Source organism: Staurois parvus, unplaced genomic scaffold, assembly GCF_062004578.1.
Source record: "Staurois parvus isolate SC_StPar_1 unplaced genomic scaffold, SC_StPar_1.0 ptg001607l, whole genome shotgun sequence".
NCBI classification, from domain to species: Eukaryota; Metazoa; Chordata; class Amphibia; order Anura; family Ranidae; genus Staurois; species Staurois parvus.
Window position 1 is genome coordinate 55,967 of NW_028319403.1, and position 19,483 is coordinate 75,449.

At 46.6% G+C, this 19,483-nt stretch overlaps 1 protein-coding gene across 1 annotated transcript in view; it reads left to right on the top strand.

The window, feature by feature from the left end:
- LOC149435115 (tumor necrosis factor receptor superfamily member 9-like) overlaps positions 1–19,483 on the top strand; it is a 32,031-nt gene that overhangs the window by 7,831 nt on the left and 4,717 nt on the right. The window contains exons 3-6 of the mRNA XM_089662997.1: positions 3,164–3,304; positions 9,214–9,280; positions 13,249–13,361; positions 16,511–16,645. Coding sequence (XP_089519123.1) covers positions 3,164–3,304; positions 9,214–9,280; positions 13,249–13,361; positions 16,511–16,645 — 456 coding nt within the window. The remainder of the gene's footprint in view (positions 1–3,163; positions 3,305–9,213; positions 9,281–13,248; positions 13,362–16,510; positions 16,646–19,483) is intronic.

The following is a 19,483-nucleotide window of genomic DNA, read 5'->3' on the forward strand; positions in this document are numbered from 1 at the left end:
AGTCTGATAAATTGGGGTAGAGAGTTCCAGAGGATGGGGGAGGCTCTGGAGATGAGCATGAGAGAAGGAGACAAGGGAGGTAGAGAGTAGGAGGTCTTGCGAGGAGCGGAGAGGATGGTTTGGGTGATATTTGGAGACAAGATCGGTGATGTAATTTGGGGCGGAGTTATAAATGGCTTTATATGTTATTGTTAATGTTTTGAATTTTATCCTCCGTTGGACAATGGGAAGCCAGTGGAGGGATTGGCAGAGGGGGTTGGAGGACACTGATTGGAGGCCAGTGGAGGGATTGGCAGAGGGGGGTGGAGGACACTGATTGGAGGCCAGTGGAGGGATTGGCAGAGGGGGGTGGAGGACACTGATTGGAGGCCAGTGGAGGGATTGGCAGAGGGGGGGTGGAGGACACTGAATGGAGGCCAGTGCAGGGATTGGCAGAGAGGGGTGGAGGACACTGAGTGGAGCCCAGTGGTGGGATTGGCAGAGAGGGGTGGAGGACACTGAGTGGAGGCCAGTGCAGGGATTGGCGGAGGGGGGTGGAGGACACTAAATGGAGGCCAGTGCAGGGATTGGCAGAGAGGGGTGGAGGACACTGAATGGAGGCCAGTGCAGGGATTGGCAGGGAGGGGTGGAGGATATCAGGAAAAGAAAAAAAAGAGAACAATCTGGGGATTACATTGTAATAAATGATGACAATGTTTTTGCTGAATCTACAGCCCCATAGCAGAGATGTTGAAATTGTGGGATGTATGGTGGGGGGGGGGGGGACAGGTTAAAACCGATGGACTCCTAATGACTTCATTGTGGAGTTTTCCCTCACTGGGAGCCGCGTGTTTATTCAGGACAGGAACTCCCGACATTTGATAAATTGGAGGAAGTCATCCGTTTATAAATAGAAACATTCTTGGATTTTCCGGCACTTCAGATACTGGAGTCTATAAACGCACAAAACCGGCTCCTGATCTTCTCTTGTTTTTCTGCTTTACAAGTCAGCATTTTTGTTATATTCTTGGAAAGGAATCCTCTCCTGAGACGGCCATTGCTTCTCCCACGTGCGGATCTCCTCCATTCAATACTTCCAGTTGCTGGCCTGGTCACTGATCAATAGTTCTGAGTTTCTTGATCAGCTTCACAGCTGCCTGATCGCTTCTGAGCGCCCCCAGCACCTGCAGCGCCCCCAGCACCCCCCAGCACCCCCAGCACATGCAGCACCCCCAGCATCCTCAGCACCCCCAGCATCTGCAGCACCCCCAGCGCCCCCAGCACCCCCAGCACCTGCAGCACCCCCAGCATCCTCAGCACCCCCAGCATCTGCAGCGCCCCCAGCACCCCCAGCACATGCAGCACCCCCAGCATCCTCAGCACCCCCAGCATCTGCAGCACCCCCAGCGCCCCCAGCACCCCCAGCACCTGCAGCGCCCCCAGCACCCCCAGCACCTGCAGCACCCCCAGCATCCTCAGCACCCCCAGCATCTGCAGCGCCCCCAGCACCCCCAGCACCTGCAGCGCCCCCAGCACCTGCATCATCCCCAGCACCTGCATCGCCCCCCAGCACCTGCATCGCCACCAGCACCCCCAGCACCTGCAGCGCCCCCAGCACCCCCAGCACCTGCATCGCCCCCATGGAAGAAAAATGTATTTGAAATATATTTTAAAAATATATTGACATATAGTTGAAATGCTACAATTTTGGCCGTATTCAGTATATTAAAAAAAAAAACACTTTAATGAGCTGCTTGCCCAGAGTTCAGCTGTAAAGAGAAGGAACCGCGCGGCGCACTCCGCGGGAGGAACGGAGAACGCCGCGGGAGGAACGGAGAACGCCGCGGGAGGAACGGAGAACGCCGCGGGAGGAACGGAGAACGCCGCGGGAGGAATACAGAAGTGGCCGTTCTCTTCCCCGACGCTAATATTAGGTATCTGAATTGACCAGAATGTGAGAGAAATTCCATAATTAAAAACAAGAAGTTGGTTGATGATTTCCTCTTCAGTCGCCCCCACGCCTGCATTCCGTACATGACCTTCACATCTGCAGCATCATTGTACTGTCATCTGTACTGTCATCTGTACTGTCATCTGTACTGTCATCTGTACTGTCATCTGTACTGTCATCTGTACTCCTTCCTCCAACTGCCAACCCCAATTGCCAGCTCCTCTTTCTACAATCTCCACGTTTCAGCTCCTCTCCCCCCCTCTTCCTTTTTCTGTTCCACTCAAACCTCACTGCCCCCAACTGCCTGCCTCCAACTGCCAACCCCATTTGCCTGCCCCCAACTGCCTGCCCCTAAGTGCCTGCCCCCAACTGCCTAACCCCCACTGCCTGTCCTCAGCTGACTGCCCCAACTGCCTGCCCCCAACTGCCTGCCCCCAACTGCCTGCCCCCAACTGCCAGCCCCTTAACTGCCTACCCCCAACTGCCAGCCCCCAACTGCCTGCCCTCAGCCGACTGCCCCAACTGCCTACCTCCAGCGGCCTGCCCCCAACTGCCAGCCCCTTAACTGCTTACCCCCAACTCTCTGCCTCTAACTGCCTGCCTCTAACTGCCTGCCCTAAACTGTCTCCCCTAACTGCCTCCCCCCAACTGCCTGCCCCCAACTCTCTACCCCCAACTGCCTGCCCCCAACTCTAGATCCTATAAGTGTCTGCCATCCGTGGTGGTGACTTCTGTCTAGGCCACATCTGGCTAGGATGAGACGAGGTGCTTCCTTGCCGGACCCCAAGCATCGTCCCTGATGGGAGACCCCCCTACCACACCCTCAGGGACTGACCACCCCGGGGGGTAGGAGTGAAGATCTGATCCCACAAACAGGGACTTGCAGAAGTGTCATGTCTGTGACTTCCATTCTTCCACCATGGGGGAGGGGCACTGACTTCCATTCTTCCTCCATGGGGGAGGAGCACTGACTTCCATTCTTCCACCATGGGGGAGGAGCACTGACTTCCATTCTTCCACCATGGGGGAGGAGCACTGACTTCCATTCTTCCACCATGGGGGAGGGGCACTGACTTCCATTCTTCCACCATGGGGGAGGAGCACTGACTTCCATTCTTCCACCATGGGGGAGGGGCACTGACTTCCATTCTTCCACCATGGGGGAGGGGCACTGACTTCCATTCTTCCACCATGGGGGAGGGGCACTGACTTCTATTTGTTTTCTTCTTCCAGGAATTTTTGAATACAGATCAAACTGCAGCCCTACGAAGAACGCCGCGTGCAAATGTGTCGCCGGAAAGAAGTGCGCCGACGAAAGATGCAGCCAATGCGAGGACAACAAGTGTCCGACCGGGACCCAGCTTCAAGGAGAAAGTAAGAGAGCCTGTGCCCCTCCCCCTCCCTGACCCGGCTGTAGGCGATACGTGGCGGAATCTGCGAATTGGCCAATTCTGTCTGGTTGGGGTGACAATATTATGTCTATGGGCTGAAGATGTCTGCCTGCGCTCCACGCCACACACCGCGCCGCATTATGTCTGTGCGTTTTACCATCCCCCCACCTCCATACTTAAACCCTAATTCCATCTCTCATACTATCAGTGGGGTCACAAGGGTTGGTGTCACCTGGGGGGGTAAAATATGGTGTGTCCCCCACCCAATATTTATTTCCTGTTTTCTGAAAATGCGCCAAAAGATGCAAAGAATTTCCGTGTGTATTCAGAAAATGCAGAAAAAAAGGTACAACTGAATAGAAATTTGCATTACACAGCCCTGGCACCTCTGGACCCCTTTACATTACACAGCCCCGGCACCTCTGGACCCCTTTACATTACACAGCCCCTGCACCTCTAGACCCCTTTACATTACACAGCCCCTGCACCTCTAGATCCCTTTACATTACACAGCCCCTGCACCTCTGGACCCCTTTACATTACAAAGCCCCTGCACCTCTGGACCCCTTTACATTACACAGCCCCGGCACCTCTGGACCCCTTTACATTACACAGCCCCGGCACCTCTGGACCCCTTTACATTACACAGCCCCCTGCACCTCTGGGGCCCCCGGGAAATAGGGGATCATGGGGCCCCTGTGTCCTTGCCCAAACTAAAAAAAGCCTATGCAGAAGGTACCAGGGGCATCTCATGGGGCCCCAAACTGACCCTGGGCCCTCGGGCAGTGCGTGAGTTTCCAAATGGTCAGTCCGCCCCTGGCACTGCGTGCAGAGTATTCTCCCATACCGGGAACAGGTACGTTTCCTCGTGTTAGAGAGCAGCGTGTAGACGTCAGATGCACAAGCTCCACCCGACGCGTTTCGTCACATATAACGCCGGCTGGGGAGTGGAAACCGCATCCTATGTGACGAAACGCGTCGGGATAGAGTGTCATAGATCTATGCTGACTGGTGGACTGGAGCTCAGGTCGATCTTTCTGCTGTGTGATCCTGCGGCTGCGCAGAACACTAAACGGGTAGAAGATCTGCCTGTTTGGGGGACCTTTTGAGGGAACCCCGTTAGTCAGGAATGGACTTGAGTTTAGTTACCCACATGGAAGAAAAATATATTTGAAGTGCTACAATTTTGGCCGTATTCAATAAATTTCAAAACATATTTCAATCAATAAATATATATACTGTATGTTGAAGTGCGTTTTATTACAAAATATATGAAAAATAATTTTTAAAAATACATTTCAAATATCCTGAATGTCTTTAAAGATACAAATCTCCATTGTTGGAACGCAGCTACAAATACGAGTCAAAATTACTGTTTTAGATGTTAAAAATATGTGAAGAACCCCCCGTGTTGTATTGTTACTGTCTTGTCTCATGTCCTGTCCCCCAATATCATGTACAGCTGAGCGAACCTTCTGCCGCCATATAAATACTCTATAATAAGAAGAAGAATATTTAAAAAATATATATTTTTAAAAATATATATATTTTAAATATATTTCTTCAGATTTTTTTTTACATATCTAAAAAGTCATTTTAACATTTATTTTTTACATATATTTGTAAATGCATTCCAAAAATGTAGATTTGTATTTTTATTTGTATTTGAAATGTATTTTTACATTTTATTTTCATATATTTTGTAATAAAAACGCATTTCAACATACAGTATATGTATATTTGTTGAAATATATTTTGAAATATACTGAATACGGCCAAAATTGTAGCATTTCAAATATATGTCAATATATTTGGGAAGAATACTTTTAAAATATACCGTATTTGAAATATATTTTCCTTCCGTGTGGGTAGGACCCCGACCGGACAGGTTTCGTCCTGCTCTGGACTTACCCACATGGAAGAAAAATATATTTGAAGTGCTACAATTTTGGCCGTATTCAATACATTTCAAAACATATTTCAATCAATAAATATATATACTGTATGTTGAAGTGCGTTTTTATTACAAAATATATGAAAAATAATTTTTAAAAATACATTTCAAATATAATGAATGTCTGTAAAGATACAAATCTCCATTGTTGGAACGCAGCTACAAATACGAGTCAAAATTACTTTTTTAGATGTTAAAAATATCTGCAGAACCCGTCGTGTTGTATTGTTACTGTCTTGTCTCATGTCCTGTCCCCCCTATAATGTACAGCTGAGCGAACCTTCTGCCGCCATATAAATACTCTATAATAAGAAGAAGAATATTTAAAAAATATATATTTTTAAAAATATATATATTTTAAATATATTTCTTCCAATTTTTTTTTACATATATAAAAAGTCATTTTAACATTTATTTTTTACATATATTTGTAAATGCATTCCAAAAATGTTGATTTGTATTTTTATTTGTATTTGAAATGTATTTTTACATTTTATTTTCATATATTTTGTAATAAAAACGCATTTCAACATACAGTATATGTATAGTTGTTGAAATATATTTTGAAATATACTGAATACGGCCAAAATTGTAGCATTTCAAATATATGTCAATATATTTGGGAAGAATACTTTTAAAATATACCGTATTTGAAATATATTTTCCTTCCGTGTGGGTAGGACCCCGACCGGACAGGTTTCGTCCTGCTCTGGACTTACCCACATGGAAGAAAAATATATTTGAAGTGCTACAATTTTGGCCGTATTCAATACATTTCAAAACATATTTCAATCAATAAATATATATACTGTATGTTGAAGTGCGTTTTTATTACAAAATATATGAAAAATAATTTTTAAAAATACATTTCAAATATAATGAATGTCTGTAAAGATACAAATCTCCATTGTTGGAACGCAGCTACAAATACGAGTCAAAATTACTTTTTTAGATGTTAAAAATATCTGCAGAACCCGTCGTGTTGTATTGTTACTGTCTTGTCTCATGTCCTGTCCCCCCTATAATGTACAGCTGAGCGAACCTTCTGCCGCCATATAAATACTCTATAATAAGAAGAAGAATATTTAAAAAATATATATTTTTAAAAATATATATATTTTAAATATATTTCTTCAGATTTTTTTTTACATATCTAAAAAGTCATTTTAACATTTATTTTTTACATATATTTGTAAATGCATTCCAAAAATGTAGATTTGTATTTTTATTTGTATTTGAAATGTATTTTTACATTTTATTTTCATATATTTTGTAATAAAAACGCATTTCAACATACAGTATATGTATATTTGTTGAAATATATTTTGAAATATACTGAATACGGCCAAAATTGTAGCATTTCAAATATATGTCAATATATTTGGGAAGAATACTTTTAAAATATACCGTATTTGAAATATATTTTCCTTCCGTGTGGGTAGGACCCCGACCGGACAGGTTTCGTCCTGCTCTGGACTTACCCACATGGAAGAAAAATATATTTGAAGTGCTACAATTTTGGCCGTATTCAATACATTTCAAAACATATTTCAATCAATAAATATATATACTGTATGTTGAAGTGCGTTTTTATTACAAAATATATGAAAAATAATTTTTAAAAATACATTTCAAATATAATGAATGTCTGTAAAGATACAAATCTCCATTGTTGGAACGCAGCTACAAATACGAGTCAAAATTACTTTTTTAGATGTTAAAAATATCTGCAGAACCCGTCGTGTTGTATTGTTACTGTCTTGTCTCATGTCCTGTCCCCCCTATAATGTACAGCTGAGCGAACCTTCTGCCGCCATATAAATACTCTATAATAAGAAGAAGAATATTTAAAAAATATATATTTTTAAAAATATATATATTTTAAATATATTTCTTCCAATTTTTTTTTACATATATAAAAAGTCATTTTAACATTTATTTTTTACATATATTTGTAAATGCATTCCAAAAATGTTGATTTGTATTTTTATTTGTATTTGAAAGGTGTTTTTTAATTTTTTTTCATATATTTTGTAATAAAAACGCATTTCAACATAATGTATATGTATAGTTGTTGAAATATATTTTGAAATATACTGAATACGGCCAAAATTGTAGCATTTCAAATATATGTCAATATATTTGGGAAGAATACTTTTAAAATATACCGTATTTGAAATATATTTTCCTTCCGTGTGGGTAGGACCCCGACCGGACAGGTTTCGTCCTGCTCTGGACTTACCCACATGGAAGAAAAATATATTTGAAGTGCTACAATTTTGGCCGTATTCAATACATTTCAAAACATATTTCAATCAATAAATATATATACTGTATGTTGAAGTGCGTTTTTATTACAAAATATATGAAAAATAATTTTTAAAAATACATTTCAAATATAATGAATGTCTGTAAAGATACAAATCTCCATTGTTGGAACGCAGCTACAAATACGAGTCAAAATTACTGTTTTAGATGTTAAAAATATGTGAAGAACCCCCCGTGTTGTATTGTTACTGTCTTGTCTCATGTCCTGTCCCCCCAATATAATGTACAGCGCTGAGCAAACCTGCCACTATATAAATTCTCTATAATAAGAAGAATATTTAAAAAATATATATTTTTAAAAATATATATATTTTAAATATATTTCTTCAGATTTTTTTTAACATATATAAAAAGTCATTTTAACATTTATTTTTTACATATATTTGTAAATGCATTCCAAAAATGTTGATTTGTATTTTTATTTGTATGTGAAATGTATTTTTTAATTTTTTTTCATATATTTTGTAATAAAAACGCATTTCAACATACAGTATATGTATATTTGTTGAAATATATTTTGAAATATACTGAATACGGCCAAAATTGTAGCATTTCAAATATATGTCAATATATTTGGGAAGAATACTTTTAAAATATACCGTATTTGAAATATATTTTCCTTCCGTGTGGGTAGGACCCCGACCGGACAGGTTTCGTCCTGCTCTGGACTTACCCACATGGAAGAAAAATATATTTGAAGTGCTACAATTTTGGCTGTATTCAATACATTTCAAAACATATTTCAATCAATAAATATATATACTGTATGTTGAAGTGCGTTTTTATTACAAAATATATGAAAAATAATTTTTAAAAATACATTTCAAATATAATGAATGTCTGTAAAGATACAAATCTCCATTGTTGGAACGCAGCTACAAATACGAGTCAAAATTACTTTTTTAGATGTTAAAAATATCTGCAGAACCCCTCGTGTTGTATTGTTACTGTCTTGTCTCATGTCCTGTCCCCCCTATAATGTACAGCTGAGCGAACCTTCTGCCGCCATATAAATACTCTATAATAAGAAGAAGAATATTTAAAAAATATATATTTTTAAAAATATATATATTTTAAATATATTTCTTCCAATTTTTTTTTACATATATAAAAAGTCATTTTAACATTTATTTTTTACATATATTTGTAAATGCATTCCAAAAATGTTGATTTGTATTTTTATTTGTATTTGAAAGGTGTTTTTTAATTTTTTTTTATATATTTTGTAATAAAAACGCATTTCAACATACAGTATATGTATATTTGTTGAAATATATTTTGAAATATACTGAATACGGCCAAAATTGTAGCATTTCAAATATTTGTCAATATATTTGGGAAGAATACTTTTAAAATATACCGTATTTGAAATATATTTTCCTTCCGTGTGGGTAGGACCCCGACCGGACAGGTTTCGTCCTGCTCTGGACTTGCTGTACAAAGCCCCCTTCATTGAGAACGCTGAATAGAAATGCAGGACAATCCTGATTGGACCGTTGCTGCGCATACTGAATGTACAACTAGATATATATTATCATTTCACTGCTAGAAGTTTTATATTTTAGTGAAAAATGGAATCCATTAAAACTGTCACTTCCTGTTCCCTACAGATTGTGTGAATTGTCCTTACGGCACCTTTAACCCCGGATGGGAAGGCACCTGCCAGCCATGGAAGAAGTAAGGACTGGGATTTCATTACCATATGATCTGATCTCTAGTTCCAGGTCAGAGAGACTCCGCTGCTGGCTGTACAATGCGGTCTGACCGATTGGAGCGCAGTGCGCAAGGGGCGGAGCCGGTTACTCAACGTGTGATAATTATCACAAGTATGCCACAAATGTCAGCGGCCTCACTTGTCATGCGTTTCCTGAGTTCCAACAATGGCAGCTATGAAGCTATGAAGTCCCTGCCTAGAGCAAGACACCAAAGTCCTACAAACACACCGAGCCGGTTCATCTGCCGCTTCGGATTTGGATGGTGGAGTCACATAGTTACATAGTCACATAGTCCCATAGTCACACAGTCCCATAGTCCCATAGTCACATGGTTACATAGTCCCATAGTCACATGGTTACATAGTCACATAGTCCCATAGTCACATAGTCCCATAGTCACATAGTCCCATAGTCCCATAGTCCCATAGTCACATAGTCCCATAGTCACATAGTCCCATAGTCACATGGTTACATAGTCACATGGTTACATAGTCACATAGTCCCATAGTCCCATAGTGGCATAGTCACATAGTCCCATAGTCACATAGTCACATAGTCCCATAGTCCCATAGTGGCATAGTCACATAGTCCCATAGTCCCATAGTGGCATAGTCACATAGTCCCATAGTCACATAGTCACATAGTCCCATAGTCACATAGTCCCATAGTCACATAGTCCCATAGTCACATAGTCCCATAGTCCCATAGTGGCATAGTCACATAGTCCCATAGTGGCATAGTCACATAGTCCCATAGTCCCATAGTGGCATAGTCACATAGTCCCATAGTCACATAGTCACATAGTCCCATAGTCACATAGTCCCATAGTCACATAGTCCCATAGTCACATAGTCCCATAGTCCCATAGTCCCATAGTCACATAGTCCCATAGTCACATAGTCCCATAGTCACATGGTTACATAGTCACATGGTTACATAGTCACATAGTCCCATAGTCCCATAGTGGCATAGTCACATAGTCCCATAGTCACATAGTCACATAGTCCCATAGTCCCATAGTGGCATAGTCACATAGTCCCATAGTCCCATAGTGGCATAGTCACATAGTCCCATAGTCACATAGTCACATAGTCCCATAGTCACATAGTCCCATAGTCACATAGTCCCATAGTCACATAGTCCCATAGTCCCATAGTGGCATAGTCACATAGTCCCATAGTGGCATAGTCACATAGTCCCATAGTCCCATAGTGGCATAGTCACATAGTCCCATAGTCACATAGTCACATAGTCCCATAGTCACATAGTCCCATAGTCACATAGTCCCATAGTCACATAGTCCCATAGTCCCATAGTGGCATAGTCACATAGTCCCATAGTCCCATAGTGGCATAGTCACATAGTCCCATAGTCCCATAGTGGCATAGTCACATAGTCCCATAGTCACATAGTCACATAGTCCCATAGTCACATAGTCCCATAGTCCCATAGTCACATAGTCCCATAGTCACATAGTCCCATAGTGGCATAGTCACATAGTCACATAGTCCCATAGTCACATAGTCCCATAGTGGCATAGTCCCATAGTCCCATAGTCCCATAGTCACACAGTCCCATAGTCCCATAGTCACATAGTCACATAGTCCCATAGTCCCATAGTCACATAGTCACATAGTCCCATAGTCACATAGTCCCATAGTCCCATAGTCCCATAGTGGCATAGTCACATAGTCACATAGTCCCATAGTCCCATAGTCACACAGTCCCATAGTCCCATAGTCCCATAGTCACATAGTCCCATAGTCCCATAGTCCCATAGTCACACAGTCCCATAGTCCCATAGTCCCATAATCCCATAGTCACATAGTCCCATAGTCACATAGTCACATAGTCCCATAGTCACATAGTCCCATAGTCACATAGTCACATAGTCCCATAGTCCCATAGTCCCATAGTCACACAGTCCCATAGTCCCATAGTCCCATAGTCACACAGTCCCATAGTCCCATAGTCCCATAGTCACACAGTCCCATAGTCCCATAGTCACACAGTCCCATAGTCCCATAGTCCCATAGTCACACAGTCACACAGTCCCATAGTCACACAGTCCCATAGTCCCATAGTCCCATAGTCACACAGTCCCATAGTCCCATAGTCACATAGTCACATAGTCCCATAGTCCCATAGTCCCATAGTCACACAGTCCCATAGTCCCATAGTCACAAAGTCCCATAGTCCCATAGTCACATAGTCACATAGTCCCATAGTCACACAGTCCCATAGTCCCATAGTCACATAGTCACATAGTCCCATAGTCACACAGTCCCATAGTCCCATAGTCCCATAGTGGCATAGTCACACAGTCCCATAGTCCCATAGTCCCATAGTCACACAGTCCCATAGTCCCATAGTCCCATAGTGGCATAGTCACATAGTCCCATAGTCCCATAGTCCCATAGTGGCATAGTCACACAGTCCCATAGTCCCATAGTCCCATAGTCACACAGTCCCATAGTCCCATAGTCACACAGTCCCATAGTCCCATAGTCACATAGTCCCATAGTCCCATAGTCCCATAGTCACACAGTCCCATAGTCCCATAGTCACATAGTCCCATAGTCCCATAGTCCCATAGTCACACAGTCCCATAGTCACATAGTCACATAGTCACATAGTCACACAGTCCCATAGTCCCATAGTCACACAGTCCCATAGTCACACAGTCCCATAGTCACACAGTCCCATAGTCACATAGTCCCATGGTTACAGTGAAGGAAATGCATATTTGCTCCCATGCTGATGTTGAATGTTTGCCCCTCACAAAGAAATCAAATCCCATAGGTGTGAATATCAATGCGATCCGATTCTAGTGCAGAGCCAAAAAGGGTTCTGAGATTTGAGCCGTACAAAATGTATGACTCCGATCGCACTGCACAGAATTTACGTGATTGGCAGGGAATGCAGCGCAGTTCCTGTGCAAATCACATGCGATATTCTTCACCACACGTATGTGAACCCGGGCTGAGGTCCAAGAAGAAGAACTACTTCACAAAGTTTTTTGCAGAATTTTAAAAGAAACAATCTATCCAAAGGAAAGCAACAGAAACCGGCCTCTGTTCATTGTATTAGTAGCATTCGTAACAAAGGAAGTGACAGTTCACCAGCAGTATTCACAGTAGTAGCTGTGAACAGGTCAGGAGAAAATGTCTCCATCACATTTCATTTTAGACTTCTTCATACATCTGTTAGCATGGGGGGTCTCTCCATCCATGGCTGAGGTCAGCAATACACCGGCTTCTTCCATCTACCAGGGACTACAATGATGCGACCATCTTTTTGTCTCCCTAACCCCTCCCATAAAAAAGCGGGCGGGGCTGAGTCCCTGAAAAACCTAGGGAGCAATAGGCATTATGGGGCTATGGGTGCATGCGCGGGAGGGCCGGCACTATTGGTTGTAGACAGCCGAGCCCCCCCATTGGTCGCCTAGCTGCGTTGATGCTGCATAGCCTTTCCTGTTGACCTGCTGATTGTGGTGCGATCTGGGCGATGCTCCCAATCGGATCTAATATTACATATGATAGTGGTTTTATTAATCAGAGCCCCCACCCTGCCGACACGGAGCCCCCACCCTGCTGTGATTGATAACCTCAGCTCTGTTCCTGTGAGCTGTGTGAATGGGGGTCCCTTCTCTCCAATCAGCTCTCACTGAGCTCTGCAGAGTGTGTTCTTGGCTCTCCGCCCCCATTTTCCTGACCACTCAGAAAGCTGTATAAATTCTGGACTTTGAATAGATGTAGAGATAAGAGGGCTGCAGAAAAACAGGTACAACTTATGTCAGGGGATTTGTTTCCTGTCTGTGTGTCACCCGCTGGGGATATGGGGGGTTTACAGACACTGTAAGATCTTTGCTCCAGTGATGCGAATGTTCGGTAAGCTGCACACATCTGACGATCCTTCTCTCCCCTGCAGCTGCTCAGCCATGAATGCCATCATTTATGTTAATGGCACCATCGCGTCGGATGTGGTCTGCCTGCCCAGACCCACAAAGATCCCGCCCACATCATCGACCGTCACCATGACAAGTAAGTTCGCTTATTAAACTTCGACCTCAGGGAGCTGCAGAATCTCCGCATTCCACAAATCATTTACATTGAAGCTCTCTATAACCCTTCTATATATTCATTCTCTATCGCCCTATGCACACCAGCTGAAATTCAATATCAGGCTGAGAGCGGGAGTGTCTATACTGGAGAACAGGAGTATATGTTACAAATCATATCTGCAGCTCTGACAGTTTCATATTACAGGCATTGGACTTGGCTCTCAGAAGGCCAGGCATAGTTTAGCATTTGCTGGTAGGCAGGGCGTCTTTTCTCAAAGAATAGGTGTGAGACCTTCCCCCTTCTTAGTCTCGCCTTGTCTCCGCCCCCCTACCCACCTCCGAGTACTCCCTTGGTTCCACCCCCTACCCACCTCTGAGTACTCCCTTGGTTCCACCCCCCAGCCACCTCTGAGTACTCCCTTGGTTCCACCCCCTACTCACCTCCGAGTACTCCCTTCGTTCCACCCCCTACCCACCTCCGAGTACTCCCTTCATTCCACCCCCTATCCACCTCCGAGCACCCTCCCTTGGTTCCACCCCCTACCCACCTCCGAGCACCTTCCCTTCTTTCCACCCCTACCCACCTCCGAGCACCCTCCCTTGGTTCCACCCCCTACCCTCCTCTGAGTACTCCCTTGGTTCCACCCCCTACCCACCTCCGAGCACGTCCCTTGGTTCTACCCCCTACCCACCTCCGAGCACCCTTTCTTGGTTCTACCCCCTACCCACCTCCGAATACCCTCCCTTGGTTCCACCCCCTACCCACCTCTGAGTACCATCCCTTGGTTCCACCCCCTACCTACCTCTGAACACCGTCCCTTGGTTCCACCTCCTACCCACCTCTGATCACCGCCCCTTGGTTCCACCCCCTACACACCTCTGAGCACCGTCCCTTGATTCCACCCCCTACCCACCTCTGAGTACTCCCTTCGTTCCACCCCCTTCCCACCTCTGAGCACCGTCCCTTGCTTCCACCTCCTACCCACCTCTGAGTACCATCCCTTGGTTCCACCCCCTACCTACCTCTGAACACCATCCCTTGGTTCCACCCCCTACACACCTCTGGGCACCGTCCCTTGGTTCCACCCCCTACCCACCTCCGAGCACGTCCCTTGGTTCCACCCCCTACCCACCTCCGAGCACGTCCCTTGGTTCTACCCCCTACCCACCTCCAAGCACCCTTTCTTGGTTCTACCCCCTACCCACCTCCGAGCACCCTTTCTTGGTTCCACCCCCTACCCACCTCTGGGCACCGTCCCTTGGTTTCACCCCCTACCCACCTCCGAGCACGTCCCTTGGTTCTACCCGCTACCCACCTCCGAGCACCCTTTCTTGGTTCTACCCCCTACCCACCTCCGAATACCATCCCTTGGTTCCACCCCCTACCTACCTCTGAACACCATCCCTTGGTTCCACCCCCTACACACCTCTGAGCACCGTCCCTTGGTTCCACCCCCTACCCACCTCTGAGCACTGTCCCTTGTTCCACCCCCTACCCACCTCCTAGTACCGCCCCTTTTAGAGAATACAGAGCCAAGTATCATTTTGTGGTGCTGAGTAATTTGTATGGAATTTGTTAGTGATAACAAGAAAAGCAGTCAAATAGATCCCCTGCAGTTGGCAACAAAAGACCCCCCCCAGCAACAATAGACCCCCAAGAACAATAGATCTCCAAGCCAAAAAAGACCCCCCCCCAGTAACAAAAGACCCCCTGGCAAAAATAGATCCCTCACACAACAATAAACCCTCCCCCAGCTACAATGGACCCCCCGCATCAAAATACCACCCAAGCAACAGTAGATCCACCACAGCATCAATAGATCTTTCAGCAGCAAGCAACAATAGATACTTCCCTCAGCAGTAGATCCCTCCTAGCAACAATTGATACCCCTGCAAGATAAGACCCCCCCAGCAACAATAGATCCCAACATAAATAGACCCTCCAGCACACTCCAGCACCCCTTGCTGGAGGTCCCGGAGCTGCGTTCCCCCCTGCGTTCCTGCTAAAAAATAGTAGAAAGTCTTTTAGCCGGGTAAGTCAGCCAGATTAGAAGGAAACTTACAGTTTGATGACCCATGTGACCTGAATCTCCTGTCCAATGAGGAGGTTGGCATGACACCCTCACACAGAGTTCCCTTTTAGCCTGTAAAAGGGACACCCTGTGAATACAAGCAGTAGTGACATCATCACTGTGCTGTACACAGCCTGTGCGGAGATGTGGGAGACAAGACCGGTCCATACCTCCCAACTGTCTCTGATTTCGAGGGACTGTCCCTGATTTCGAGGAACTGTCCCTGATTTCGAGGGACTGTCCCTGATTTGGAATAAAGTCCCTCTGTCCATCTTTCCCCCTCACTTGTCCCTCATTTTAGTCTGATCTCTATAATTGTATATAAAATACACTTTTTATCTTTCAAAAAAGTATATCTCATTGCTGAGCCTTTCATCCAGTTTCTAAATTGTTGCATTTGTAAAAGCCAATATAAAGGAATAGTAATGGTAAAAAAAAAGCACTTGTGGGTTTAACTAATCTTTTCTTGAATAATTCTCCTTTAAGGGGGCGTGGCAGGGGGTGTGTCCTAGGTCTGCATACATTTGCTAATAGGTGTACCTCATTCCCATCTCAAAAAGTTGGTAGCTATGCCAATCCCCTGCACAAAGAAAGAGAGCAGAGCTGTGGGAGGGACTTAGCAGGCTCCACCCACTACAAAAACCTCCAGGGGGCGGAGACAAGACCAGTCTCCCTGCACAAAGAGAGAGAGCAGAGCTGTGGGAGGGACCTACCAGACTCCACCCACTACAAAAACCTTTAGGGGGGCAGAAACAAGACCAGTCTCCCTGCACAAAGAGAGAGAGCAGAGCTGTGGGAGGGATCGATCAGGCTCCACCCACTACAAAATCCTCTAGGGGGGCGGAGACAAAACCAGTCTCCCTGCACAAGGAGAGAGAGCAGAGCTGTGGGAGGGGCCCAGTAGGCTCCACCCACTTCAGAAAACTGTAGGAGGGGGTGGAGACAAGACAAGTCCTGCACAGAGCAGAACTGTGGGAGGGGCTTAGCAGGCTCCACCCACTACAGAAACCTGATTATCACTCTATGAATAATTTTGTTTTTCTTTGTATCATTTCAGCCAAACAAGACGTCCCGCCGTACGACCTGAGCCTCGTTATCGCTGTAATCTCCGTCATTTCCATCATCTTCGTCTTCATGGTGGTGTTCTGCTGTCTGTCCATCAGATTGGAAAAGATCAAAAAGTTCATAAAAAGTACGCAGAATTTTATTGTATTTCACGGTTATGGAGCAGCTTGCCTTTCATATCGCCCAGCTGGAGTCACATGACTAAGGCGGGCCACACATGGGTCCAATTCCGAACAAATGTTCTTTAGAAAATTGGAAATTTTGTGCATTTCATAGTCCAATGGTGCCATCATTAACTTCGAAACTCGACCAATCGAGCCTTTCCGCTCTCCCCGGACCCCGCATTCACTGTATCCGCTCTCCCCGGACCCCGCATTCACTATATCCGCTCTCCCCGGACCCCGCATTCACTGTATCCGCTCTCCCCGGACCCCGCATTCACTGTATCCGCTCTCCCCGGACCCCGCATTCACTATATCCGCTCTCCCCGACCCCGCATTCACTATATCCGCTCTCCCCGGACCCCGCATTCACTATATCCGCTCTCCCCGGACCCCGCATTCACAATATCCGCTCTCCCCGGACCCCGCATTCACTGTATCCGCTCTCCCCGACCCCGCATTCACTGTATCCGCTCTCCCCGGACCCCGCATTCACTATATCCGCTCTCCCCGGACCCCGCATTCACTATATCCGCTCTCCCCGGACCCCGCATTCATTATATCCGCTCTCCCCGGACCCCGCATTCACTATATCCGCTCTCCCCGGACCCCGCATTCATTATATCCGCTCTCCCCGGACCCTGCATTCCCTATATCCGCTCTCCCCGGACCCCGCATTCCCTATATCCGCTCTCCCCGGACCCCGCATTCACTATATCCGCTCTCCCCGGACCCCGCATTCATTATATCCGCTCTCCCCGGACCCCGCATTCACAATATCCGCTCTCCCCGGACCCCGCATTCACTATATCCTCTCTCCCCGGACCCTGCATTCACTATATCCGCTCTCCCCGGACCCCGCATTCACTATATCCGCTCTCCCCGGACCCCTCATTCACTGTATCCACTCTCCCTGGACCCCGCATTCACCGTATCCGCTCTCCCCGGACCCCGCATTCACTATATCCTCTCTCCCCGGACCCCGCATTCACTATATCCTCTCTCCCCGGACCCCGCATTCACTATATCCGCTCTCCCCGGACCCCGCATTCACTATATCCGCTCTCCCCGGACCCCGCATTCACTATATGCGCTCTCCCCGGACCCCGCATTCACTATATCCGCTCTCCTCGGACCCCGCATTCACTATATCCGCTCTCCCCGGACCCCGCATTCACTATATCCGCTCTCCCCGGACCCCGCATTCATTATATCCGCTCTCCCCGGACCCCGCATTCCCTATATCCGCTCTCCCCAGACCCCGCATTCCCTATATCCGCTCTCCCCGGACCCCGCATTCACTATATCCGCTCTCCCCGGACCCCGCATTCATTATATCCGCTCTCCCCGGACCCCGCATTCACTATATCCTCTCTCCCCGGACCCTGCATTCACTATATCCGCTCTCCCCGGACCCCGCATTCACTATATCCGCTCTCCCCGGACCCCTCATTCACTGTATCCACTCTCCCTGGACCCCGCATTCACCGTATCCGCTCTCCCCAGACCCCGCATTCACTATATCTTCTCTCCCCGGACCCCGCATTCACTATATCCTCTCTCCCCGGACCCCGCATTCACTATATCCGCTCTCCCCGGACCCCGCATTCACTATATCCGCTCTCCCCGGACCCCGCATTCACTATATCCGCTCTCCCCGGACCCCGCATTCACTATATCCGCTCTCCCCGGACCCCGCATTCACTATATCCGCTCTCCCCGGACCCCGCATTCACTATATCCGCTCTCCCCGGACCCCGCATTCACTATATCTGCTCTCCCTGGACCCCGCATTCACTATATCCGCTCTCCCCGGACCCCGCATTCACTATATCCGCTCTCCCCGGACCCCGCATTCACTATATCCGCTCTCCCCGGACCCCGCATTCACTATATCCGCTCTCCCCGGACCCCGCATTCACTATATCCGCTCTCCCCGGACCCCGCATTCAATATATCCGCTCTCCCCGGACTCCGCATTCACAATATCCGCTCTCCCCGGACCCCGCATTCACTATATGCGCTCTCCCCGGACCCCGCATTCACTATATCCGCTCTCCCCGGACCCCGCATTCATTATATCCGCTCTCCCCGGACCCCGCATTCCCTATATCTGCTCTCCCCGGACCCCGCATTCACTATATCCGCTCTCCCCGGACCCCGCATTCACTATATCCGCTCTCCCCGGACCCCGCATTCACTATATCCGCTCTCCCCGGACCCCGCATTCACAATATCCGCTCTCCCCGGACCCCGCATTCACTATATCCTCTCTCCCCGGACCCCGCATTCACTATATCCTCTCTCCCCGGACCCCGCATTCACTATATCCGCTCTCCCCGGACCCCGCATTCCCTATATCTGCTCTCCCCGGACCCCGCATTCACTATATCCGATCTCCCCGGACCCCGCATTCCCTATATCTGCTCTCCCCGGACCCCGCATTCACTATATCCGCTCTCCCCGGACCCCGCATTCACTATATCCGCTCTCCCCGGACCCCGCATTCACTATATCCGCTCTCCCCGGACCCCGCATTCACCGTATCCGCTCTCCCCGGACCCCGCATTCACTATATCCTCTCTCCCCGGACCCCGCATTCACTATATCCTCTCTCCCCGGACCCCGCATTCACTATATCCGCTCTCCCCGGACCCCGCATTCACTATATCCGCTCTCCCCGGACCCCGCATTCACTATATCCGCTCTCCCCGGACCCCGCATTCACTATATGCGCTCTCCCCGGACCCCGCATTCACTATATCCGCTCTCCCCGGACCCCGCATTCATTATATCCGCTCTCC